We start from the raw sequence: 25,025 nt of genomic DNA, 5'->3' as shown, positions 1-25,025 counted from the left end.
CACACACACACACACACACACACACACACACACACACAAAATATATAATTTTACACGGTTTCGTTTTATTTCGAAAAAGCCTCGCCGGAAGTGCCGTGCCGGTCCGGCCTAACTCGTTTCTGCGGTTTGTTGTTGATGGCCGTGCAGCCATTTCCATGCAATGCTAAGCAGAATATTCGACCTATTTAGTGAGGTTATGCGAAGTGTTATTAAACAAGGGGGTATTTCTTAATTTATAGGCTGTTATAGCTTTATTTTCGGTTTGTTTGTCTGCGTATCACGTAGCGTTAGCCTCCGTAGCTCTACGTATCTCGTGCTTAAAGGTAAGAGAACAGCAGCTGCTACCTAGCTAAGAGGCTAAGGCTAGCAAGGATAATTATGTGTACTTTAAGCAAATTTATTTTAAAAACAAACATATAGTCAGTGGAAACGCAGTTAATGAAGGATGATATTCGTCCATTAACAGAAACAAATTCAGCTTGTATTATTACTTAAATATAAATAGTTTCTGAAATAAACTATTTCCAATGTTTTTAGGATACGAGAGTTGCATGAGCTGACTAAACGTGTCTGAATGTAAAAGTATAAAATCAGATCGCATGTTTCCCTTTCAGGTTGAAAACATGTCCAGACCGAGGTCCAGATCTCCGCATTACAGGTATTTTATCTACCTGAGTCAAGTTACCCCACTTTGTCAAATCTAACGAAACTGATGTGGAACATTTGTGCAGCAAAAATGTTTAGTTTGTGCTGCTTTTGCTTAGAAGATATTACTGAAAGTTTCTCCACATTACCCAAAATCTAAATTAAAATCTACACAAATCTAATAAAATTGGGCTGAAATGTTTGTGCTACATATGTACAGTAAAAATGTTCTTGTGCCGCTCGCTTTTAAGGAATTAAGGAATTTGTGCTGGTAAATTAGTTTGCCCCTATATTTATTGCACAAACAAACCAGTTTTGTTGAATTTGCAGTAGGTGGGATAACTTCACTCAGGATCTTAACTCCATTTAATTCCTGTAAAACTGCAACATTTATTCCACCTTTCTTATTTTGTCACATTTGATGACGTTTGTTTGCTTCTTGTTTCAGGAGATTCCCCTGGGAGGAACCGGACTTTGATCCCCGGAAAGTAATCGCAGAACTGGACGGGAATCCTCGGGACAGGGGCCGCCACCCCAGAGAGGGTCCGGATGACTATAGGGGCCCCTACAAGGAGGACCGGTACCGAGACGACCCGAGAAGATCTCTGTACCAAGACGAGCCTCAATTCAGGCACCAGCAACACCTGGACCACGACGAGTGTGACCACTGGGGGGCGTCGCCTCACCGTGACGACATGCGCTTTGAGAACCGCAGGTTTTCCCCGCGGGATGAACGGTTTGACGACTTTCAGAGGTTTGATGACAGAGGGGACGGTCCGCCGCCGCTGCTGCCGGGCTTATCGCCCAACCCGCGGTCGGACCAGCCTCAGAGGAAGGTGGGGCCGGGCTGGAGGAGGGAGGAGGCGGGCCGGGATCAGGGCTGGGATCAGGGCGGGTTCAGAGGCTTCAGCCCCGGTATGAGGGCAGACTCGGAGAAAGGAGGGCGGTTCCCTCAGCAGCAGAACAGACACTACGACAGGAACCCGCATTTCAAACGACCACGGCGACAAACGGACGCCGCCGATCACCCGGGGTAAATCTATGGGAGCAAAATCTGGAAAATCAAGATTGCAAAGGATTCTCACCTTTCCCTCCGTAACTGGAGATTCCTCACTGTTTCAAATCCTGCTAGCTTCACTAACGAGTAGCAGAGTTAGGAGTCATTGCATGATTTACTTTTTAACCCGTTTCTGTTAGCAGTAATGCATGAATCTTCCTGTCACTGTGTCTCCATGTCTGAACCATGTCACCTCCTCTTATGCCACCACAGGTTCAGGGAGGAAGAGGAGGATGAGGAGGACTTTGGGGGCCGCGGTTACTCTGTGGAGAGACCCAGAGGTGGGTTTAGAGGACGCAGTCGGGGCAGCTTTCCCCGCCGGGACGCGGGGCGGTTTGCCGGAGACCTTGGCATGGAGGCCGATGCTAATCGGTTCGATTACGATGCTAGCTTTGAGCGGCCGCCGAGTCCGTCGGAGCATTTCAGGAGGGAAGATGGCGCCCACCGCCCACATTTCCACGAAGACTCACAGGACCCCGGCTATCAGGAGCCGAGCAGGAGGAGCCCTGAGGCTCACAGATATGGTAACCATGGAAACAAGCGTTGGAGGGGGCGAGGGCGGTACAACCACGGTCCGAGAGGACGGACCGGACCCCACAGACACCAGCCGCGGTACGCGGACCCCCCACAGGCCGAGCAGAGGCATGGCTACCCCGCCTTCAGGGACGACGAACCCGGCTGGGAGGACCGAGACGCCCCGTCGCCATGGAGACGCAGCCGCTCCCAAAGCCTGGACCCAAACGAACGAACCGAACGGCCGCCGCCACCACCGGCCAAAAGGGGATGGAACGAGCCGCAAAACGATGGCGTGGGAGTCGTAACCGAGGAAACGCTCACCATCAAGGTGGACATGAGTCGACCCGTTAACAAGAGCAGGTAAGAGGTCAACCAGGGGTCGGGGTGAAAGTTCACACTTACTTTTTCTGATAAACAAACCCAACATGGAGGACAAAGAGGAAGCGATTGATCAAGATGGAGCTGAGCGCAACTTACCCGAGTTAATCCTCTGTGTGCATCTTCGACTTTAAACAAACTCAAGATGGACGACGAAGAGGAAGGGATTGGTCAGGATGGAGCTGAATGCAGGTCAACCCGGGGTGAGAGGTGAAAGTTCACACTTACTTTTTCTCAAAACAAACAACATGGATGGACGAACATCCAAACATCCGTGGATGGAGTCAAGATGGAGTTGAACGTAACTCACCCAAGTTATTCCTCTGACTTCGCCCTTTTCTCTCAAAACAAGATGGACGACGAAAGAGGAAGAGATTGGTCAAGATGGAGCTGAATGCAGGTCAACCCGGGGTGAGAGGTGAAAGTTCACATTTACTTTTTTTCAAAAACAAGCACAAGATGGAGGATGAAAAGGAAGGGATTGGTCAAGAGAAGCCGAATGCAGCTTACCCGAGTTATTCCTCTGCAGTTTGCCTTCATCGTCCTTTTCTCTCATAACAAGATGGAGGACGAAGAGGAAGAGACGAAGGAATTGAACACGTCTTATGTGTGTTTTTCATCTGGAAGTAAGGAACAGTAAGTTCATCTGGATTAATCCCAGATGTTGTCATGGCAACGTCGTCATGGCAGAGTCCGATTGTAGCGCCATGTTGTCTCGTTCTCCACCTTAAAGCCCCAGTTCACCCCACTGGTCCCAACTGGATTCATGGGGAATAATGTTGGAAAGCTTCAAGTTTTAACAAAAAGGAGAGAAATATAAAACTTTTCCTGCAATAAAACCTGATGAAGCTCAGAGCCTCAAGAACTCATGAACGTTTGAGGAACGCGATCAAGTCGATGTGGACGAGACTTTGTTCTTTTTAAAGAATCATGTCCGATTCAAACTGTTCGCTCAGCTAACCCGACACTTCCTGCTGGATTTTATTTCATACTTTGCTGTTTCACGTAGTTTTTAATCTGGATTAAATCCTACTGGTGAGACTCGAGGAGTGACATGATGGAAAGAATCCTCCAGACGATTCGTTCTGCTCTGATGGACGCCAACATGGCGGAAAGCTTCACTTCAAAGTTGTTGTCAGTCAATCAATCAAGTTTATTTCCATAATGCGTTTCAGCTACAAAGTGCTCTACATCATAAAAACACAAGGATAAAAAGTCATAAAAGAATCATACAGCCAACGATCGAGAAACCGGTGACCAAGTCTGGCTGAGAAAATGTTTATCAGATGGAAGAACAGGAAGCAGACGATGCCTGCGGAGCTCCAGTTCACCCATAAACCAGGATTCAACCCTCGCTGAATCCTGGTTTATGGGTGGTCTCATGATGTTCAGGTTGGAGATCCGGAACCAGGAACTTGGTTTTGTTGCAAAGAAACCTGGAGATCTTCTCCTTCTGGAAGCTGGAACTGGAAACATGTCTTCTGCTTCGTTTTCTCTCACGTTGAAGACGAGATTCCCAGCAAAGCTGCTGGAGGAACGAAGGAGCCTGATTGGTTGGTTGGTTGCTGCTGAAATTCAAACCTGTCCTGATAGGAAGTTCTGGGATTCGGGCTTTTAAAGGTCACATTGACTGAAAAACTGGTGACAAGAAACCTGAAGTTGGACGATTGCAAGAACGAAAATGGTGGAAATCAAATGGGAACCAATCATCAAAGGCGAGAAGCTTCATTTTTAACGGTTTAACATCCAGAAGCAGATCAGACGTTCTGCCTGATCCATTTTCAACAAAGTTTTCTCAAAGTGACGGAGGATCTGGAATAATAAAACACCTGAACGTGGCCGATCGTTCTTCCTTCACTCTGACACACCTGGACGACGAATCATAAACGATCCAGACTGCTGGATTTTTTTATTTTTACTTAAGCATCTCTATTGATTTTAACAAGAGCAAAATAATATTTTCATTCATACATAAAATACACATGAAAGAGAGGAAAAAAAAAGAAAATATCAGACCAAAGAACATAAAGACCAGAGATTTTCTCCAAATCACTTTTGACACGGCCTCTTCGTTGAGTTGGAGATTATTATGGATTAAGTGTAAAAGACGGTCCAGATTACCAATAACTCATCAAGCTGCTTCTTATTAAAACAGACGATCTTCTCAATTATGAAATTCTACATATTGTTTGTTTCTTCCATGAGGATGCAATGCAACGTTTAACTTCCAAAAACATCAAATTGTTTGAGATGATAAATCAGGATAGATATTTAAGATTCACGTCTTAGGACTTAAAGGAGCATCTTCACCAACCATCTGGCCAATCATGGTCAGCGCAGCCTTCCAAAAGGATAATGACCCAAACGGACTTTTACTGGAAAATGTCCACCTCATCTTCTGGGATCAGGAAAATAACGACGATCCAAACCCAAATGATGAAGCAGAAAATAATCAGTTCTGGTTTCTCTGGAGGAGAAAGTTGGGTTGAAATCATGAGATTTCAATTGACAACTCGAGAGATTTCTACCACTGCTGATTCTGAAAAATCAGGATCTCAGAGCTTCAATCAAGACAATAAAACAAAGGATGGATAATTATCGTGTATCTGATGACCAAACACCAGCCTGCTAATCAAGTGTTGAGAAATCGTCCCATCATCCCTAAAGAAGCACCTGTCCGTGTTTTTAACCTAATCAGTGAGAATCACGCCTGCCAGAACAAACTCAGGGAAAAATCTGGAAGTTCTCCATCATAAAACTCAACATTTCCGCAGAAACGAGTGAAATGAAGGAGCTTAAAGACGAAACAAGTGGAATAATGTTGCTGATGTGTTTCAATCTGAAGCTTTCTGAGGAAGAAATGGCTCCACCATGAAGAAGCAGAAACAGTCTGGACCTGAGAGACGGTCCAGAAGCTGGAGAAGAACCTCTACACGGAGGAAGAGGAAGATGATGAAGAGGAAGCCTGATCCTCCTCTGGGATGCTTCATTCTGGCTGGAAAGCCGTTAATCTGGAGCAGAACGCCGATACGAGATACTAAAAGAAGTGTGAACTTTCACCCAGACCTGAACTCACCTGTTAGCCGTACCTGTCCTTAGAGCGCCACTACACTGATTTAGCTAACCTGTTAAACAAGCAGCCGAGCCTCACTGCCCCGTTTGACTCATGAAAGCTAAAGTTACATGTGGAAGTCATGAGAGGAAAGGTGAGTTATTGGGTAAGGTAAAAGTCTTCCTGCTCCGTTTACAGCTTAATATTCATCATAATTAGCATTTAGGCGTAGAGAAAGTTAACGTTTTGGTCTTTCAGAGACATTTTAGACGTTGAAACGTCTTTTTAGTTGAATTTTAAATTGGCAGTATTAAATAAAATCGACTTTTTTGATCTTTACATCCTGCTGTAATGTTTTTCAAAAACAAACATGGAGTGTTGTTTTGATTCCTTCATGCATGTTTGAGAAATAATTTAATCTCCATGGCAACCATTCAGCTGCAAAACACCTGGGTGGGCCTAGCTCCGCCTTCAAGATGCAACTCCTTTAGACTAGCCAGTAGCAATTAGCAAACATCTGCTGAGATCATTTTAAGAGCTACTTTTCAGAGCAATGCTGCTAAAACCGTTAAAGGGTTAATGGAGGAGGACGACTTCCTGGAGGCGGAGCTTCAGAAAGAGCAGGGGCTTTTAAAGAGACAGAGGCCCAATTTAAAGGGATAACACGAGTCAGATTTCTTTTAAGTCATATTTGATATATTTCTATAACAACTGGAGTGCCTAGAAATGTCATAATACTGCCCCTTTGAGGCTGACAGTAGTTTGAATCTAAGTGTAGAAAGCAGTGGCTCACTGTTCTGCTGACGGCTCGGTCTCGTCCGGCAGCGCGCTCTGCTACTCCACAGACCGGCAGCTGTCTCTGGACCTGGTCAACGTGGGCCGCCAGCGCCTCGACTTCCTGCCCCTGCTGGAGCACTCGGGGACGTACCGGGAGAACGCCACGCACACCGGGACTTTTGCACAGGAGATCATCACGCTGGTGCACTTTGTCAAAGGTTAATGTGCATTAAATACTTTATAGGATCAGATAACCTGAATATTTAAGGGGAAAGCAGCTTTTCAATGAAAATTATTGAGGAAAATTCACATTTTCCACCTTTCTGTACTTCTGTTTTGGTTTCTACTGCTTCTAAAAACAGACCAAGCTCTTAAAACAAAACATCAAACTGGTTTTGGGAAATAAGTTCATGTTTTTTGGCGTCTGGAAAATGAGCCAATTTGACAATTTCTGGAAAGTAACGTCACAAATCAGCAGGCACTGCGCTGTTACCTAGCCACTGTAGCTAAGTTGTTACCTAGCAACCATAGCTAAGTTGGGTTACCAAGCAACCCAAGTGAGCTGCAACCCATTTGGTGAGCTGGTTTTACTGCTGTATGGGCTGTACAATGACTGCTGGAAAAGATGTTTTATTGTGGACTTGCAACAAAAAGTCAACAAGAACGCAGCAACCACTTGCTGCATTCTTGCTGGTTGTGCAGGAGGCTCCATTTTTGCTTTTCAAAGATGTGCAGTTGTATAATTGCTTATCTGTTTGGAGCCATTTTCATGCATGAGTGTAGATGTAGAGTTGGGGGGCGTGGCCAGCAGCAGCTTATTTGGATTTAAATAAGCTGCTCATTCTCAAATTAGGCTGAAATCTCATCATCTAAGAATGATTTTGTTGGAAAAATGTACTGAACATGTTTTGTATTGACCTATTTTAACCTCTCATCTCATTTAATTTCCATTCATAATGGTCCTTAAAAGTTTTAAAGTTGACTTGGTGAAACCCAACTTTCGGCCACGCCCCTTAGTCTATTGGCTCCGCCCACTTTGCAGAAGTTTTTTATTTTGGTGGGGCGGAGTTACGCTTTCATTGACTCAAATTATGTTTTTGGCGATACCCAGCCTTGTATACAGTGAAGTCCATGTTGTTCTAAGTCTAACGTGTCACTTCCTGTCTCCACAGAGCAGTACTTCCGGGGTGACGGGGTCACCCTCACCGAGCGCTTCTCTGCGCCTCAGAAAGGAGGCTACGCTGAAGACGAGCTGGAGGAGCTGACGCTGCACCAGAGGTTCAGCTCCAACAGGTCGGGTCACATGACCTCGCTCTCCCGTCACGTCACACTTCCAGGAACTTTGTAACTGACAGCCATCTTGGTAGGCAGTTGCTATGACAACAATAAACAACCCAGAAGATTAGAACTAGCTCTCGCCTCGTTCCTGTCTAACTTATAAACAGAATAAATTCATGACAGCTACATGAGTACTCTACCCACCTCTGTGTAGTACTAAGAGAAATATCAGTGATATTTACTGCAGTACTTGCTGTGAGTTAGCAAACGTAGCTTAGCTAATGTAGCTTTTATCTGCTAGCTAAGACGGACATGTTAGCTTATGTGCCAGTTATTCACACCAAGAGTTCGTAGGTCCTTTACAAATTCGTTTGAGCATTTATGTGTCCGAGGATTTCAGGCTGTGAAGCTCTTCCATGTTGTCAGGATTCTTCATGTCATTCCGGGGTCAATCCCAACGGCAGCCATTTTGTTGATATATATTTCTCTTCCATATTGGTCGTTAGCGTCAGTATTTGTTGTTTCTGTAAGCCTTGTGGTTCAGCTATGCTTTGCTGCCTTTGCCTACCAAGATGGCGGCAGATCACTTCCAGTTCAGACCTGTCCTGGCTGCTGATGCGACGGCCTAACGTTTTGTTCTGGTTCCAGAGGCTTCAGTCTGAACATGGACTCTATTCTGGATGATGAGGATGACGAGCCGCTCTTCTTCAGACTGGGATCCATGCAGGTGGGCATGAAGCTGGTGAAACTGGTTAAACTGGTGACGATTACTGGTCTCTAACACACGGTTCGTCCACTGACAGGAAGTGAACAAGCAGCCGCAGCGAGGTCCAGGCGACCTCAGGCACGACCTTGAGCGGCGGCGTCAGGAGAAGCTGGAGGCGGTGAAGGTCACCATCGCTGGCAGCAGCTTCTCCCAGCGTTCCCAGTGGTCAGTTCATACTGGGAAACTGTAACCAGGATGAAAACACATGGCTAACGCTTGTTTGTTTCAGCGAGCCAGACCTGACGCCGCCGATGGACCCGGACGGGTTCTGGCCCACAGAGCAGAACCGCAGGAGAGACGGCAGCATGGTGAGGCCCACAGGAAGTCAGCCGCTCCTCACAGGAAGTAGAAACCGCCAACATGGTTGTGTTGTGCTGCAGGGTTCCAGGAGGGGAGCGTTTCACCGACCCAACATGGCAACGCAGCGCAGAAATCATCACTTTGGAAACCAGAGGCAGAACCTGCACAGCAACCCGGCAGGTAGCGTCACCTTAAAACACGATTTATCGGCGTTAACATATCGGTATCGGCCGATGTTTTTAACTTCGGAGTCCGGTAAACACACCGATATAACGGTGATTAATTGATTCATTGGATAATAGAAATTGGTGAATTCTGCAGATTTTTAATTTAGCCACTTAAGACATTTAAAAGATGTAAAGAAACAGATTAAATTACTTTTTTAAACTAGAAAATAAACATTTTATTGCCACTAATGTAGTAATATAAAATAACATTAGTGAATATTAATCAGATGAAGATGAAATGGCCACTTGAGGAGTTTTAGCTGAAACCTTTTTTTTTATGTTAAATGCAAAATCTATTTTTATTTTAGAGTTTTGGCTTAATTGCAGCTCTGAAAATGTTTTTAATTAGTAAATTGCCTTTTTCTGAGTCTCTACACTGCAGTTAATGATTGATTACTGAATTAATTGAAGAATAATTATCACTATTAATCCAATTAATTACTTTATATATAAATATTAATAATTTTTTCTAACATTCACAACTCAAATACCATCACATATATTTATATAACCATTTGTTTGAGTGTGTTTTAATTTTGTTGTATTTAATGTGATGGCAATAAGTGACACCAAAAACCAAATTGATTTCTGAAAACTTCCTAAACCTTTTTAAACAGGCATCTGCAGGACACCAATTTCCATTTAGGCTCATTTTAATTTACTGATTTTTACTGATGCTGTTGTAAAAACAATAAACAATGGATTTATTTTCTTCACAATAAATTAGAAATATATGATAAACGCTCAGAAACTATTCATTTCTTACATTTAATGGACAAAAGATTTTTTAATGGTTTTTTTTTATTTTTCTGTTTGTGGTGAAACTTGTATTTACAGCTAAAAAATGAATAATTACTGAAATTTTAAATGTATTTTTTTCATTTAACTGAAAACTATTATTTATTTAACACCAATAAATGTTCATAACGAGGCAATAAAAGTGTTTCAGTGCAACAGGACATTTAGTTTTAATTTGTAGAAAATTTAGCAAAAATATTCCTGTTGGACTTATCAGCAGAATAATTATATCAATATCTTTACTTTTTCTGGTAAAATATTAATAAAGTGATGACTTATTGTTTGATCTGATGCAGCCTGGAAACATTTTAACTGGTTCTTGTTTTCAGGTCCAAACTGGTGATCAGGTTCTGAAGAACGACTCCGTGTAAACATGGAGGTCAGCAGGAAGTCAGAGGAAGTACTTCCTGTTTCCATCAGCATCTAACTGAACTGCAGACGGCTCTGTTCATGTTCTAGCTCTTCTAGGTCTATCTTCTTTATTCTTTTTTTGTTTTGAGGTTTAGAGATTATATCTAGAGATTCCCCAGCATCTTTAGAAAGTTATTTTTAATAAAATAGGCATCAAAAATCTTGGATTCTTGTTTTTATTCTTTCTTCACTGTAATTAGGATTTATAATCTGAACAGATTAGCAGATTATACCGGATCAAAACAAACCAGACTCATTTGTCTACGATTATTCTGGGAGTTTGAGTCAAACTCCAGAAATTTAAATTCAAAGTTCTGCTTCTCATGCTAAGATTTCCTGGTCTATAAAACTTAAAGTTCTCATGAAGTTACTTTATTCTTGGAAACTTTCGTGTTTTTATGGCTTCATTTTCTCCGTTTTATTGCAACTTCTTGGCGTTTTTCTGGTCTTACGACTTTATTTGCATTATTACATTCTCTCCGCTATACAAATTTATGTTACGCTTTCACTTCATTTCATCTTTATTCTTTACTGACTTTATATCTCAGAATTTTCTTCCATTTACACTGCGTTGTAAAATAATTAATGTTCATTTTGTAATTTATGGATTATAAAAACATTTGATGTTAGAATGCAATTTTTAAAAAGATATTTAATTGTAGGAAGGGAAAAGATGCATGAATTCCCATATTATCTGCTCTCCCTCTGAGCTCAGTGGCGCCACCATCAGGAAGTGAGAAACCGCCACACCGGGTGAGAGGAGTTGAGATCTTTATTGGAAACCTGGCAAAACAACATCGCACATCTGCATCCATGTGGGACAGAGCAGAGGCTCCCAAAGCGCAGACAGGAAATAAAAATAATCTGCTATAAGCTCTAATATAATCTGAGGTGTGTGAAAGATAAGCTCTGAGTGGACTGGGAACGTTGGGAACCTCTGGTTTCACCGCAAAGCGAGCCGACGACTTCGGGACAGGAAACAGAAAAGAAACGACAGACTAAGGAGGGATCACCTTCATGGTTCAGTCCAGAACCCGTCCGGTTCCGCCGACTCAGCACTTTATCAGCAAACCGACACATTCGGTTCAGTTTCTAAATCCCACATGCTGTGAAATTAATCATAAATACATTTTCTTTTAATAAAAAAAAAAAGATGGCGTGTTAGGAGAGAGAATGTCAACAAAACAAAACAGTTTTGAGAAGGAGACCGGAAACGCTCCGTCGTCCCGCCTCACTTCCATCCAGAACCAAAACGACCGATGGAGTAACCACACAGAACATTAATAAACCGGTTTGGACTGTCATAGGCTCATCTTTAATATTAATAATAATAAAAAATGGTGATTATTTGCAGAATCGGCTCAAAACATCCCAATCGGAGCTTCTGTAGTAAAATCCTGCCTTCCTCCTTCAGCCGCAGCGTTTTAGATCTGCAACATGACAGAGAAACGGATCATCAGCTGGAAGCTAAACCTGTTTAACTTCAGAGCAGAACAATAAACCCTCACTTTTTAAAATTAAACTATGTGAAATGTGAGTAACGCTGAGCTTACATCATCGATATCTTCATCGTCGTCACCGATGTCGTCGAACTGGATCTCGTCGTCGTCTCCGGGTCCGAAGGTGTCCGTCTCGTTGATTTTAGCTGTGAGGAAGAAAAAGTCAGAATATTTTAGTCTGGCTGCAGATCAGCTTTTTATCTGCTTAATCTTTCAATGTTTGGACAATTAATCCCTCTGGTTTCAGTCAGAACCAGAGGGATTAATCCCCTACTCCAGCATCTTTCTAACCCAACAGACATTTAAAACGTCTCAACGATTCCAACCAACTGAACCACTGAGGACCAGTTCTTTTACAGAACCGGTTCCACTGATGACCCACTTTAAACTCACCGTGTTCTGGAAGTTCTCCGTAAGCCTTCAAACTCCGAGCCTCGTCGGCGTTGTACTTCAGGATCACGTCGGCTTTGTTGTCCTAAAGAAAAAAATCTAAGCTGTTAAACGGTTCTGATCCGGTAAGGAACAGAAAATCTCATGTTTTTATACCAGATATGACTTTAATTATTTTATTTCCTAAAGAAGTTACAAATGACAGAATAAAATTTCAAAAAGTGATTTTTTTCTTCGCCCCTGAGAGCTGAATGACAGATTATTAGGGATGTTTGTTTAATTATAAGAGCGAAGTCACAAAATCAGAATAAAGATGCAATTTTACCAGAAGAAAAGTTGTTTTAATGGGAAAAAAAGTTTCTATTATCAGGATGTAACTTGATTTTTTGTGCAAAAGTTTCAAACTTCTACGACTGATAATAATTTGATGCTAATGTGTTAAACATTAAATGTTTATTCATTTATAAAACTTGTACCAAATTATAACTTCACAAAATGCTCGACATTAGCCATTTTAATGTTTTACTTTTAAAGTCAAAGTTCTCAAATTTAAATATACTTTATTCTCCTAATATTAAGTCTTTATTCTGGTTTAATTCTGACTGTTGTCAAACTGTATTCTTTTATTAAGTATAAAATAAATCCCAGTCTTGCACTTTGTCGTAAAGTTGACCTGAATTCAGAGTCCAAATAAACAAGCTGTAAAACAAGATGGCCGCCCTGACATCACTAAACTACAGAAACCCGAGGAGAGCACTGAGGGAATAAAATCAAAACCATAAATCTGATGACTGAAACAGATTATTGATTATTGACTAGCTGTAGTGAACAGAGAGAAAACCAGTCAGTGAAGTCAAACTGGTCCCAGTTGCTCACCTGGTAATCCCTCAACCCCACCAGGATGATGTCAGACGTGTTTATCCAGACCTGGAGGACGGAAACAAAGAGGTCAGCCGGGGTCAGAGGAGGTCACACGACCTCCGTGACCTCTACACAATCGGCCTGCCGCAGTGCCGACTCGGCGTTTCTCCTACCTTTTTCCGGAGTTTTCCTCTGATGTGGCAGAGCCGCTTGGTGCCGTCGAAGCACATGGCCTCCAGGCGGCCGTTCCCTAGCATCTTGATCACCTGAGCGTATTCTGGAAGAGACGAGCAACAAGTCATGGGATGTTTCAAACCCGTTAAAACTACAGGAAGCAGGAAATGGCTCCGTTTTGCTAACGCCGGTGGTGCTAGGTCAGTCGCCAGGCGCCCGGTCGCCCTGGCGGCCCGTCACCCCACCAGGTTTTAAAGTTAACAGGAAGCTTGAAATCATCACTATGTGTTTATTTATAAAGACAATATTAAAAATACCTAAACACCAACTGGAAAGTCTCAAAAATGGAAAACTTTAGAAAAACATGTATAAAGCCTGGTGGGCCCCAGGCTGAAAAAACACTAAAATAAACTGTTTATAGATTAAAAACCTCAGTAATACTGTAAATCATAAGAAATTAAAAAGGACTATTTTATTTACCACGACTTTATAACTCATTCCTTTTCTGGTTTTGGCTGCGTTTGGTTTTTGTTTCTTGTTTTTTGTTGCTTTGTTTATTTTGGATATTTAAAATGTCTTCCAGTTCCAGCATTAAGTTTACTGTTCAAAGTTAAAACTATTGATCTTTAAGAGGGAAACCTTGCATTGTTACGCCATTATAATAGGGCTGAACAATAAATCAACAATATACATCATGATGGACACATAATCAATATCAGTAGGTAATAAAACGGTCAGGATATTCAGCAGATTCCTCACAGTGGAATCTACTAACTAACTCACTCTGGTTGCCTAGCAACAACCTGCTGGGTGGCAAGCAGAAGTTCTCCCCACTGTGGTTGCCTAGCAACGACCTGCTGAGTAACTTCTGCAGTTTCAAGTTTTGCTTCATAATGGCTTAAAAATAAAAACCAAAGTGGAATAAAAACTGGATAAAACAGCAAAGATCAACCCAGCAGTCAAAAAAACTGATCAATAATTATTGATGCTGACTGATATGAAACGATTATATCGTGATAGGTTTTACAGGCATATTGTCATTATTATTGTATCCTATGAAAATGGTCTCAAAATAAAAGTATTTATTGCAATAATTTCTGAGAATTTATCATCCAGTAAAATGTAATAATTTAAAAATGTTTAAATGTTGTCTCCCAGTAATATTTTATTTTCTACTTCTTGGGTGCCTCGCCCCTTTCTGATATCACCCTGGGCACCCGCCCATATCAAAAACTGACACTGTATTCACGTTTTCAAAAAATGTTTTGCCATCTTCAGACTGTAAGACTTTATTGATGTGCAACGCATTCAAAGACAATAAGTTACTTTAAAAAATAGGACTGAAACAGTTGATCGTGGTTAATCACGATCAATTATTAAAGCTCTCTCTGGTTGCGGTTCTGGCCGTTTGGATCAGCAGAACTCACCCTGCCCGTCCTCCTTGAACACCAGCTCTCTCTTCTCAGACTCATTCTCGTTCTTTCCACGTCGCCGGTTCTTTCCTCCTTTACCTGCAGGCAGAGCGGGAAGCCATCAACGTCTCTCACCGTAAACCTGAACGCAGCTTCCTGCTGGTCAGCTGAATCCAAAACTGGAACATTAAAACTCATTTTTCTTCATTAAAATGCATCAAAACTGAAAAATCCCACATTTATTCAGTCTGTAAATGCACCAAAAATCAACACATTCTTTGACTCATGTTTTTAATTTAATATCAATAAGATAAAGTTTTTATAGATGATCTTGTGTCTCATCTTCTCTGCAGCTGATTATTTCTGTAAAGTTTTGTTGAAATTTGACAAAGTTTACAGAAACCAAAATATGACTGGATAGAAAACTGTAGAAGGAAAAGGTTTTATATATGGATGGGAAATGAATCCTAATTTTTGGTTTTTGAAGATTTCATTTCTGGAAAATCTGGATTTTTTTGGAGTGACGTCAGGGCGGCCATCTTGTTTTACATCTTCTGTATATTTAGAGTTTGAATTCAGGTCAAGTCTCTGATAGAATTTTAGGAACAAGTTAAGTTAGTTAGTTTGTTTTCTGAGGATAAAGGTAAAGCAAAGTGTGGCCCGTGGGCCATTTGTGGCCCCTGGACTGACTTTGTGTGGCCCACAACTCAAATTCAACATAATACAAGTTATTAAGCCTGGTGTATATTGTTTTAATAAAAGTGAACTAAATCTTGTTTTTGTTGCTCAGATTTGACCAAAAATGTTTTATTATTTTCAGTCAGTCTTTAAAAATTCACACCTTAGTTTTACCGAGGCAAATCTGTAAAATTACTTTAATGCTTGGATCTAATTTACATCTGTTTCTAACACACAAAAAGATGAATTTACTCATTTAATTAAAGTATTACAACTTAACTTATTGTGGAGTGGCTGAAACAAAGTCAGTATTTTGTTGGTTCTTTTGGCCTGCGAGTTATTTTGGCCTCTTTATGCTTCACAGAGTAAATGAAGCTGAACTGGGATTAAACTGGGATTAAACTGGGATTAAACTGGGATGAAAGCAAATGACACAACCTGCAGGAAACAAGATGAAACCTGTTTGTTACGTTCTGAGTTATTCATGTCTGTTTATTATGGGATTTAATAAACTTCTTCAGACAAGGAGTCCAGAAAGCTGCATCAGACATTTCCATCTCTGACTCTGTCCTGACCTTTCACCTTTAGAAAGGTCAGGACAGAGACCTTTCTAAAGGTCTCCATCTTATATCCACAATCAGATATTGATTGTGGACACAACAAATTCACACAGGAAACCAATCCTACTCTGATGTGTAAAAATAAAAACAGGCGCTTTGAGTTACATCTCTAATCTATGGAGGGCCCAGAGGGCCAAAAAGCAGCAAATTCTGCCTTTTTATGGTCAAATGAGTGAGTGGATTAACAATATAACGGTCAAATGAAAACTGAAACCCAGATTATGTGAGAATGATAAAAGGATGCTGTTTAAATCTTAATTCTATTTTTACATTTAAAGTAATAAATAAAGTCTGCAAACGTACAAACATATTTCAATACACAGTTTATTTTTTGTTTTGTTTTTCAGAATTATTCTGATTATTATGAACAGAATTTGGATAAATACTTTTAGCCGTGTCAGACTGTCGATTCATCATCTTTTGTCTTTTCTTGTCCATTATTTTAGAAGAAAACATTTTAACATTTAACCAACTAAAATATACGATCTAAAGCTCTTTATAATTAAAACTGATGAGACAAAACAGAATATTTCAAATGATGAACCCTGAGCTGTGTCTTCATGGGACTGCCTCTGACAGCGTCTTCAGTCAGAGGCTTAACCAGAGCCGCTGTACTACAGACTGCTACAGGAGACCCTTCCTTTCTACAGCATCTATAACAACTTTTTGAACCTCGGATAACATGAGTTACAACAACATTTAATTTACTTTTTCATCAATAATTTTTTAATTGAATTTGAAAATTAACTACAATAAACATGTTTTCTAAAAAACTACTGATCATAAACCAACTTTATGAGGTAAACTTTGACTCTACAGAAGTAAAATAAAGACATCTGGTTATTTTTGGTTGTTTAAACTTAACAGTCAAAGTTAAATGGGAGTTTTGCCGTTTAAACTTATTAAAAATCACAGAAGCCGAAGCTTAAATTTGCTTCTGTAACGCTAATCAGCAGATAATGATTCTCTCGAACTGATTAGCTCATATAAAACTCAATTGGAAGCTCAAATAAAACCTTTACATTATTTTAGTAACATATGTTGAAGCAGACGTCTGTTATTAGGTAAATTTAGATAAATTAGTGGACAGATGTCAGAAGGCCAGACCGGGGTGGAGATTAGCTGTGTCAGCTAGCTAGCTACGAGCTAACCGTCTCTAAATGTCAAACAGCATCAAAAGACTTAAATAAACTTAATTCATGTGAATATTCAGAGTTTATTTTAAGCAAGAATCCCTGTGGATGATCAATAGCGCTCACCGATACCTGCTGCTAACGGAGTTAGCCGGCCCGGGTCACGTTTTCCACACGGCGGGCTAAACTACCGCAGAGCAGTAAATGCGTCCATTTTCGGCCCCTTACCTTTATTTTTGGGCATATTCCTTTACACCAGGTTCGCTTCAACCCTCCTCGGTACAACTGGCGGCTGGTGGATGTTTACAAACGTCAGACAGGATCAGATTTAAACCGAACTGAACGGAGCCAGAAGCTACTTGCTTAGCGCTGAGGTTCTGTCTGTGTGCGCAAGCGCAGGACAGCGCGTTCAAAACTGCAGTGCTTTATTGAAAACCGTGACGCAGCTTAGTTTGATAGGGTAAATACGAGAGCCAGGCCGCCATCTTGGGAATGGCAAACTTATCAGAACAGGAAAAAGAATAAAGGAGTTAACCAGGGACAAACAGATATATATCAACATATAAATATATCCAACAAATCAATTTATATAAAAAAAATATAGAAAGGACTTGGAAGAATCAATTTCACATCTAACAACTAATAACTAATGAGATAACTACAACGCTATTAGCAAAAGGCTAATAGCTTTGCTAACAGCCATTGGTAAAGCTAAGTGCTTTCAACTTGGAAAAAATTGCAACCAACAGCTTCTTGAGATAATTGCCAAATACCTACAGCTAAAAGAAAAATAAAAGCTTAAAGTTTGCTCGACTTCTCCTTTAAATATCTGGATTTTCCAAACTGAAAAATATCTGGCTACTGCAGGTCAGATGATCACTTCTCATGACTAATACGCACAACCCCTATAAAAACATTTAGCTAATCTATAAGCAACTTAAATTATACTTATTTTTGTGACTATTTTTGTCTGATAAACAGCTGGAAATGGGTAGTTTAAAAACATTTATGATGAAATGTGTTTCATAAAACTTCTTTTTCAGGATTTTTAATCAGTGAAAAAAGAAAATGCAAAATAGAAAATAATTTTATAGTTCTGACATATCCTCCTGGCTTCATTTTGATCAATAAAAAGCAAAGGCATTTTATCGATTATTGTTTTTTATTGTTTTTCATAGAAAGTCCAACTCTGCAGGTACAAAAACAGAGAGCTGGCGTAGCAGCAGGGCTGAATACATCTCTGACAGAATCAGACGAAAAGAGGAAGAGTGAGATGAAGAGAAAAAAGCTATTTCTCTGTTTATAATTACGGAAAAGGTCATTTTATTTATCTCTCTTTATCCCAGAGCTGTACATTGACAGAAGAATGAACAAAATTCAACATAAATCAATAGTTATATATAAAACATAAAGAAACTCTGAAGTTTATCCCTTTAAGATGACATTCAGACGACTACAGAAAGTTTTTAATGTTTCCACGACAACAGAAGTGGGATTTCTGCTGTGAAGAAATTTATTTTTGCTTTTAAAAACTCAGTCGCAGACGTCAGTGGAGGCCCGATTTCACCAGTTAAAACAAAAACATGGAGAGCAAATAAAACTCACAAAGTATCTTTAGAGTCTAAATGTGGACTTAGAGTCATTACTGAAGAAAAGGGCAAAACTATTTAAAAAGATGACATTTATGATCATTTTTTTGTCATGTAAAGCACTTTAAATGCTTTGTTGCTGAAATGTGCTATACATATAAAATTCTGATTTGAAATCAAAAATAGTTTTATGTTATTACTTCTGTAAGGAAATGCTTGTTTTAATTTATCAAATTTGATTTATCCAGAAAACGACTCGTTTATGATTCAGACGTTTATCTGACATGTTTTATTTTTTATTTCAGCGCCGGTGAAAATGGGCCTCCGAGGTCGTCAGGTTTACAGTTTCTGACTTTTCACACTTTCACTCCGTCGTTTTGCACCAGAAGCAAACTCACACATGGATTAATTTCACTGAAGAGAAGCTGAATAATTTGGTCAAAGAATTTAAATGAATGCAGCGCCCCCTGGTGGCTCAGCTGGAGGAGTGTAATTCAGCTTCTGTTTAGGGTGGATTTATTTTCTGGAAAAATTGTTGCATAAATTAGTTTTCTGTTGAATCTACAGATCAAGCATGATGCTAATAGTTAGCATGATGCTAAACATTAGCATCTTGCTAACTATTAGACCTCCAGGGTGAAGCCAACAGCTGGAATGTTTTTAATGTTTTCTGCTCAGTTTTTAAAGGGTTTGCTGCCAGATCATCATCATCATCATCATCATCAGGCATAAATGCTGAACACAGATCACAGGAACGCAACACCAACAACGGAAGAGTTCGATTTCAAAACAAAACCTCCAGACCCTCTAGAGGTCGCTTTTTTAAGACTGAGAGGAAAACAGAAATCTGGAAAGAAAACTGGACGTGTAAAATGTTTAACGTCTGATATTAGGAGCCTTTTGTTCGCCTGTGTTGCTCGTGTTCCTGTGCTTTTTCACCTCCTCCTCCTACAAAAATGCATCGTCTTGATTCGTAGAAACCTGAGTTGCCCAACATGTTCATATTTACAGTTCTGCTGCACCGACGGCTGGTACTGAGGCAGAAATCCAGCTTCAGGCGGCGCCGTGAGGAAGCAGGCGGCTCTACACCATCTAAAGATGGCGGACAGGAAATGCTTGAAGCCGCTTTCAGATCCTGAAACGGTTCCTGAATTATTAATCTGGGAGGGGATTTAAATCAGTGGTGCTCAGATTTCCTCCTGTTCAGTCTCCCAAGGCCTAACAAATGCTTATTCTAGTGGCAACTTGGGCAGCCATTCTGGAAAAACAAAACAAAAAAATAACAGGTTGCCATGGTGATTCCCGCCTTTTCTGGGGTGAAAGACAGAAAAATAACCAGGAGTTTAAGATTCAAGCAAACAGTTGCTGTGCAAAAACCGTAAGTTGTATTGAATAATCATTAAACCGTGAAAAGCATAACGTGAGAAACTTTATACGTCTACAGCGATTTATATGGAGATATGGCGGCTAAAAGAGGCTCTTCAATGATAATTTCGATAGAGGAAATACAGTGGGGGTGAATTCAGTTGTGTGTGTGAACTCTGAACTCTGAGGTGATTTGACTGCAAACCAAAAGTGCTACAGCAGTGAGAGACACATCGGGTCGAAGAGGACAGAAATACCAACGTTTTGATGTATAAATTTTAACTGTAGAGATGAAACTGTGCCAGGAAATTATTTAAATAGAAAAAAAGGTCAAAATCTAAAGTGTGTAGCATCATCACACAGTTAAACTTTCTGAGGTTAAAAACTCTAAAAAGTTCATCAAACTCAAAATAAAACCTTGTAAAAAGTATAAATGTATCAAAATGCTAATGGAGTCGAGTGCTTAAACTTTAAACGATGTTTCTGATGTAAAATGTGGCTGAGCAGCAGAGGTCCAACAGCGCCGGGTTTCTCACTGCTTCACATGGAGACACATCAGGAAACATCTGTATTTTTACAATAAATGTACATAAACATCGTCTATTTTACTACCAAACGTTATTGCAAACATTACTACAAGTTTATATTTATTTTACATATAATGTTTTTTAGTATTGAGGGAAAAATAGCAACTTATTTTTTCTGACATCACTGAAATTTTAACTTCATTTTTATTTCCAAAAACTAAAGGAGAAAAACTGAACACCACAGATTTAGTTGCTCCCTAATCTGCATAAATCTGTTTCTGATCAGGTTAGATAGTAACCAAAAATGTTCATGATGTTGGGTGTCAAATATAAATTTATCTTATTCCAAAAACGAAAAAAATGAAGTAGACAAAATAACAGAGGCGAAAAATGGCTTGTTATACCTGTTGTGGTCACTAGGGGGCAGCATAATGTCAGAAAACTCTTTTTGCAGATTTAAGTCGTTCACAGTTTGATTCCAGAGTATTTTCCATGTTGGTTTTTGGATAAATGTTGGCGGAAACGAAGGTTTCGGTGGTGAATGTTTGAAACATTTTGCTGTTTTGTTCCTAAAGATGAAAAAGTGGAAAAAGAAAAGTTTTCCCAACAGAACGGATCTTAGTGAGACGTTGGTTTCCCTTTAAAAGGCGAGCAGCGACAGTCCCAGGCGGCTGCTTCCTGAGCTGATCTGGACTTCTGTCCGTCTCAGAGGCTACTTGAGGTTTAAATGCAGAATCTACAACTACACAGATAACAAAGATCCTAGCTCTTCAGAACGCCTACCTTACCTTGTTCCTATGATTTCCCCGTCTGAGGTTAATAAATACTCTTGTTTTCCTGACGCAGCCTAGCAGTGGCGAGGAAGCGCTGATTGTCCGAAGCAGAGGCCGGTTCCACGGGTCCACGGGTCCACGGTTTGTGTTTGTGTTGATTGGTGATGCTAAAGCTGGGAGTCAGGAGAACCCGGTAAGGTGCAGGGCGGGGCGGAGACGGGGTGTGCTTCTATTTGGCGTAAGCGGCTCTCAGGTCCATCAGTAGTCTGTCCTACCAGACCGGACCGCGGGGAGGTCCGGAGGCGATCAGATCGAGGTCAGAGTTGACAGGAGGAAGAGAAGGAGGAGGAAGTCAAAGAGCGGTGGAGGTGATCTTCTTCACCCCCCTCCGCTGGGCCAGAGTGGAGCAGCCCACCGGCTCCAGGACCGGGGGAACGTTCCGGTTCAGGGCCGAGTAGGTGGCGGCCATGGCGCCCTGGAGACAGGAAGTCACAGAGATACGGTCAATCTGATACGGATTAAATCTCCTGATGTGATGCAGGGCAGTTTCTCCTCAACACCAAGACAAGTTTCCAGGTTTTCTGTCAGAAAGGATCGTTACACCCAGGAGGAAAATTATCCAGAAATCTGAAAACATTACAAAGATGGATGGAGGGAGGGAGGGAGGGAGGGATGAATGGATGGATGGATTGGTTAATGAATGAATGGATGGATGGATTGGTTAATGGATGAATGGATGGATGGATTGGTTAATGGATGAATGGATGGATGGATTGGTTAATGGATGAACAGATGGATGGATTGGTTAATGGATGAACAGATGAACTGATGGATGGATTGGTTAATGAATGGATGGATGGATGGATTGGTTAATGGATGAACAGATGAACTGATGAACTGATGGATGGATTGGTTAATGAATGAATGGATGGATGGATTGGTTAATGGATGAACAGATGAACTGATGAACTGATGGATGGATGGATGGATTGGTTAATGGATGGATGGATGGATGGATGGATTGGTTAATGAATGAATGGATGATGGATTGGTTAATGGATGAACAGATGAACTGATGGATGGATGGATTGGTTAATGAATGGATGGATGGATGGATGGATTGGTTAATGAATGAATGGATGGATGGATTGGTTAATGAATGAATGGATGGATGGATTGGTTAATGAATGAATGGATGATGGATTGGTTAATGGATGAACAGATGAACTGATGAACTGATGGATGGATGGATTGGTTAATGGATGAACAGATGGATGGATTGGTTAATGAATGGATGGATGGATGGATTGGTTAATGGATGAACAGATGAACTGATGGATGGATGGATTGGTTAATGGATGGATGGATGGATGGATTGGTTAATGGATGAACAGATGAACTGATGGATGGATGGATTGGTTAATGAATGGATGGATGGATGGATTGGTTAATGGATGGATGGATGGATGGATTGGTTAATGGATGAACAGATGAACTGGTGGCTACCTTGACCAGGTGTGGTGCATCCTGCCTGTTCAGGGTGTATTTGGGCAGCTGCTCTCGGTGCATCACCCAGGGATGTCTGAGGACTTGAGCCGCCGTCAGTCGCTGATGAGGATCTACATGCAGCATCTTAGACACCAGATCCTGCCAGACAGAACAAGCCGCCTTTAGCTGAACCCTGGTTAGTGTTTCTTTCTTTCCCCAGCCTTTGTTCCTGAGTTCAGACCTTTGCTTCGGTGGAGACAGAGTTCCAGTATCCTCCAGTGAGGGAGAACTTCCCACTGCCGATCCGAGCCAGAATCTCCTCTGGTGTGTCGTCTGGACCGTTAGCAAAAGGAGTAAAGCTGGAGAAAAACGTACAAAACATAAAATGAACCTGCATATTTATGTTGAATAAAACTGAAAGTATAAACCGTTTGTTGGAAGAGAAGCTAAAGCTACCCTGTTAGCATGGTGTAGAGCAGAACGCCCAGACTCCAGATGTCACAGGCTGCGTCGTATCCCTGCTTCTTCAACACCTGCAAGACAAAAACAACTTTCAGATGTTTTCACTCCTGTTTTCCCTCTGCTGCGAGACGACATTACAAACCAATGAACTGGAAACAAACAGACATTGTTTTCATGCTTAAAGGAAAATCTAATAAAGCCGTAAAGCGAAGTGACTCGGACCTCTGGAGCGACGAAGTTGGCGGTGTAGCACGGCGTCATGAGCAGGCCGTTCTCGGCTCTCAGCTGTTTGGCGAAACCGAAGTCGCAGATCCGGATGGACTCGGCGTTGCCGCTCTCGTCAACATACAGGATGTTGCTGGGCTTCAGGTCCCTGTGCACCACCTGCAGAACGAGGAAACACCTGGTTGGTCGGCTCGGATCGCAGGTCCAGACTGGAACTGAAACTCATGATTTAGTTATCGATTAATCGATTATTCTAATGATTAATCGATTTAAAAATCTGGCACATTCTGCAGATTTTTTATTTAAGCCTTTTTTATACAATATTATAACTAATTTAAAGATGGAAGATGGAATGCTGATGCACGCCACACTTTTCAGATTTTTAATAAAAATGTTAAACTGTAAATAAATGTCCAGTCCTGCATTACTTTGTGTTACTGTTATAAAATATCAATTAAATGTGTGAAAGCTTACAGACGTTTAAAATTATCTTTTTATGCACCTAGCAAGAATATTAGCATTTAAAAGTTTCATTATTTCTATTTGTAATCGATTTTCTTTAAGAAAAAATAATACTTTCAGGTTAATGTGAAGATTTTTTAAAAATGCAAATCAGTTGTGAGGCTGAAAATAATCTGAATCTGAAGTGGACTTCGGAGCCGTTTACCCCGTTGACGTGCAGATACTCCACGGTCTTGGTGATGGTGTAGAGCACGGCGCTGGCTTCCCGCTCAGAGAAGAACTTCTGCCTCAGGATCTTATCCAGCAGCTCTCCTCCCTTCATCAGCTCCGTCACCAGGAACACCGAGCGGCCGTCGTCATACACCTACAGCAGCAAAAGCAAACCGCCCACGCAACTTCAGCCGCTGAATCACCGAAACCATCGGTTTCTAAAAACATCCAGCAGAGAATCGGATCTAAAACTTCAGAGGGAAATTAGATCCTGGAGAGAAGGCGGATTATTACAGCTGAGTCAGCTAAATCACAGCTTGTTGTTGTTGTTCAGATTCGGCGTGACCCCGCGGTGGCCCCATGAGCCACAGATAAACCCAGAAGATGATTTAGGAGAATCAGACGGAACTTTAGATTTAAAGAATAAAAATAAAAACAAACGGGTTCATTCAGGAAACGAGGCGAAAAAATTCACAGCAAAGAAATCTGATGGAGAAACGATTCAGTTTGGGAACTTTCTGAGGTCAGGGAGGAAAAACAAGATGGCGGCTACATCCAACAAAACATCCAACCAACAAAACATCCAGCCAACCATCCAACCAACAAAACATCCAACCAACCAACCAACAAAACATCCAACCAATAAAACATCCAACCAACAAAACATCCAACCATCCAACCAACAAAACATCCAACCAACAAAACATCCAGCCAACCATCCAACCAACAAAACATCCAACCAACCAACCAACAAAACATCCAACCAATAAAACATCCAACCAACAAAACATCCAACCATCCAACCAACAAAAAATCCAACCAACAAAACATCCAGCCAACCATCCAACCAACAAAACATCCAACCAACCAACCAACAAAACATCCAACCAATAATCATCATCATCCATCCATCCATCCATCCATCCATCCATCCATCCATCCATCCACCCAT

The 25,025-nt window shown here is 41.0% G+C and overlaps 3 protein-coding genes across 9 annotated transcripts in view; 1 reads left to right on the top strand and 2 right to left on the bottom strand.

Annotated features, from left to right (window-relative positions):
• Positions 1–78: 78 nt before the first annotated feature.
• Positions 79–10,370, top strand: zgc:112982 (BCLAF1 and THRAP3 family member 3). Of its 3 annotated transcripts, none has more exons than XM_007541544.2 (11): positions 79–323; positions 615–658; positions 1,094–1,678; positions 1,916–2,578; positions 6,474–6,643; positions 7,598–7,718; positions 8,352–8,430; positions 8,507–8,634; positions 8,699–8,777; positions 8,850–8,949; positions 10,124–10,370. In XM_007541544.2, the coding sequence occupies exons 2-11, from the start codon at positions 624–626 to the stop codon at positions 10,135–10,137; spliced, it is 1,974 nt and encodes a 657-aa protein (XP_007541606.1). In that variant the 5' UTR covers positions 79–323; positions 615–623; the 3' UTR covers positions 10,138–10,370. The 3 variants fall into 3 exon arrangements, with proteins under 3 accessions (XP_007541606.1, XP_016521226.1, XP_007541605.1); XM_016665740.1 differs by having other exon boundaries at positions 79–326; positions 619–658; XM_007541543.2 differs by lacking the exon at positions 79–323 and having other exon boundaries at positions 585–658.
• A 589-nt stretch (positions 10,371–10,959) lies between these two features.
• On the bottom strand, positions 10,960–17,375 carry eif1axb (eukaryotic translation initiation factor 1A X-linked b). The gene is made up of 7 exons (XM_007541546.2): positions 17,201–17,375; positions 14,557–14,640; positions 13,129–13,232; positions 12,971–13,021; positions 12,098–12,179; positions 11,759–11,850; positions 10,960–11,635 (listed from the first exon to the last, which is right to left on the bottom strand). Exons 1-7 carry the CDS (start codon positions 17,214–17,216, stop codon positions 11,630–11,632), a joined length of 435 nt encoding a protein of 144 aa, XP_007541608.1. The 5' UTR covers positions 17,217–17,375; the 3' UTR covers positions 10,960–11,629.
• Positions 17,376–18,115: 740 nt separating this feature from the next.
• Positions 18,116–25,025, bottom strand: part of rps6ka3b (ribosomal protein S6 kinase, polypeptide 3b) — a 50,192-nt gene continuing 43,282 nt past the window's right edge. For all 5 annotated transcript variants that reach the window (XM_007541539.2, XM_007541541.2, XM_016665756.1 and 2 more), the window contains 6 exons: positions 24,069–24,227; positions 23,399–23,560; positions 23,171–23,247; positions 22,956–23,073; positions 22,733–22,873; positions 18,116–21,701 (listed from right to left, as the gene is read on the bottom strand). In XM_007541539.2, coding sequence (XP_007541601.1) covers positions 21,579–21,701; positions 22,733–22,873; positions 22,956–23,073; positions 23,171–23,247; positions 23,399–23,560; positions 24,069–24,227 — 780 coding nt within the window. In that variant the 3' untranslated portion in view covers positions 18,116–21,578. The remainder of the gene's footprint in view (positions 21,702–22,732; positions 22,874–22,955; positions 23,074–23,170; positions 23,248–23,398; positions 23,561–24,068; positions 24,228–25,025) is intronic.

The sequence above is a fragment of the Poecilia formosa genome, unplaced genomic scaffold (assembly GCF_000485575.1).
Source record: "Poecilia formosa unplaced genomic scaffold, Poecilia_formosa-5.1.2 Scaffold616, whole genome shotgun sequence".
Classification (NCBI taxonomy): domain Eukaryota; kingdom Metazoa; phylum Chordata; class Actinopteri; order Cyprinodontiformes; family Poeciliidae; genus Poecilia; species Poecilia formosa.
Note: the sequence above shows the minus strand (reverse complement) of the source record. Positions and strands in the feature narration are given on the sequence as shown.

Bases quoted from the DNA above. Each gene is read 5' to 3' on its own strand.
- eif1axb (XM_007541546.2), bottom strand. The intron at 13,233-14,556 runs GTGAGTTCTGCT...CGTCTCTTCCAG, and splicing joins GTTCAAGGAGGACGGGCAGG to AATACGCTCAGGTGATCAAG. The intron at 13,022-13,128 runs GTAGGAGAAACG...TCCGTCCTCCAG, and splicing joins GAGGAAAACTCCGGAAAAAG to GTCTGGATAAACACGTCTGA.
- zgc:112982 (XM_007541543.2), top strand. From the start codon at position 600: ATGTTTCCCTTTCAGGTTGAAAACATGTCCAGACCGAGGTCCAGATCT. The intron at 1,679-1,915 runs GTAAATCTATGG...ATGCCACCACAG, and splicing joins GACGCCGCCGATCACCCGGG to GTTCAGGGAGGAAGAGGAGG. The intron at 6,644-7,597 runs GTTAATGTGCAT...CTGTCTCCACAG, and splicing joins GCTGGTGCACTTTGTCAAAG to AGCAGTACTTCCGGGGTGAC.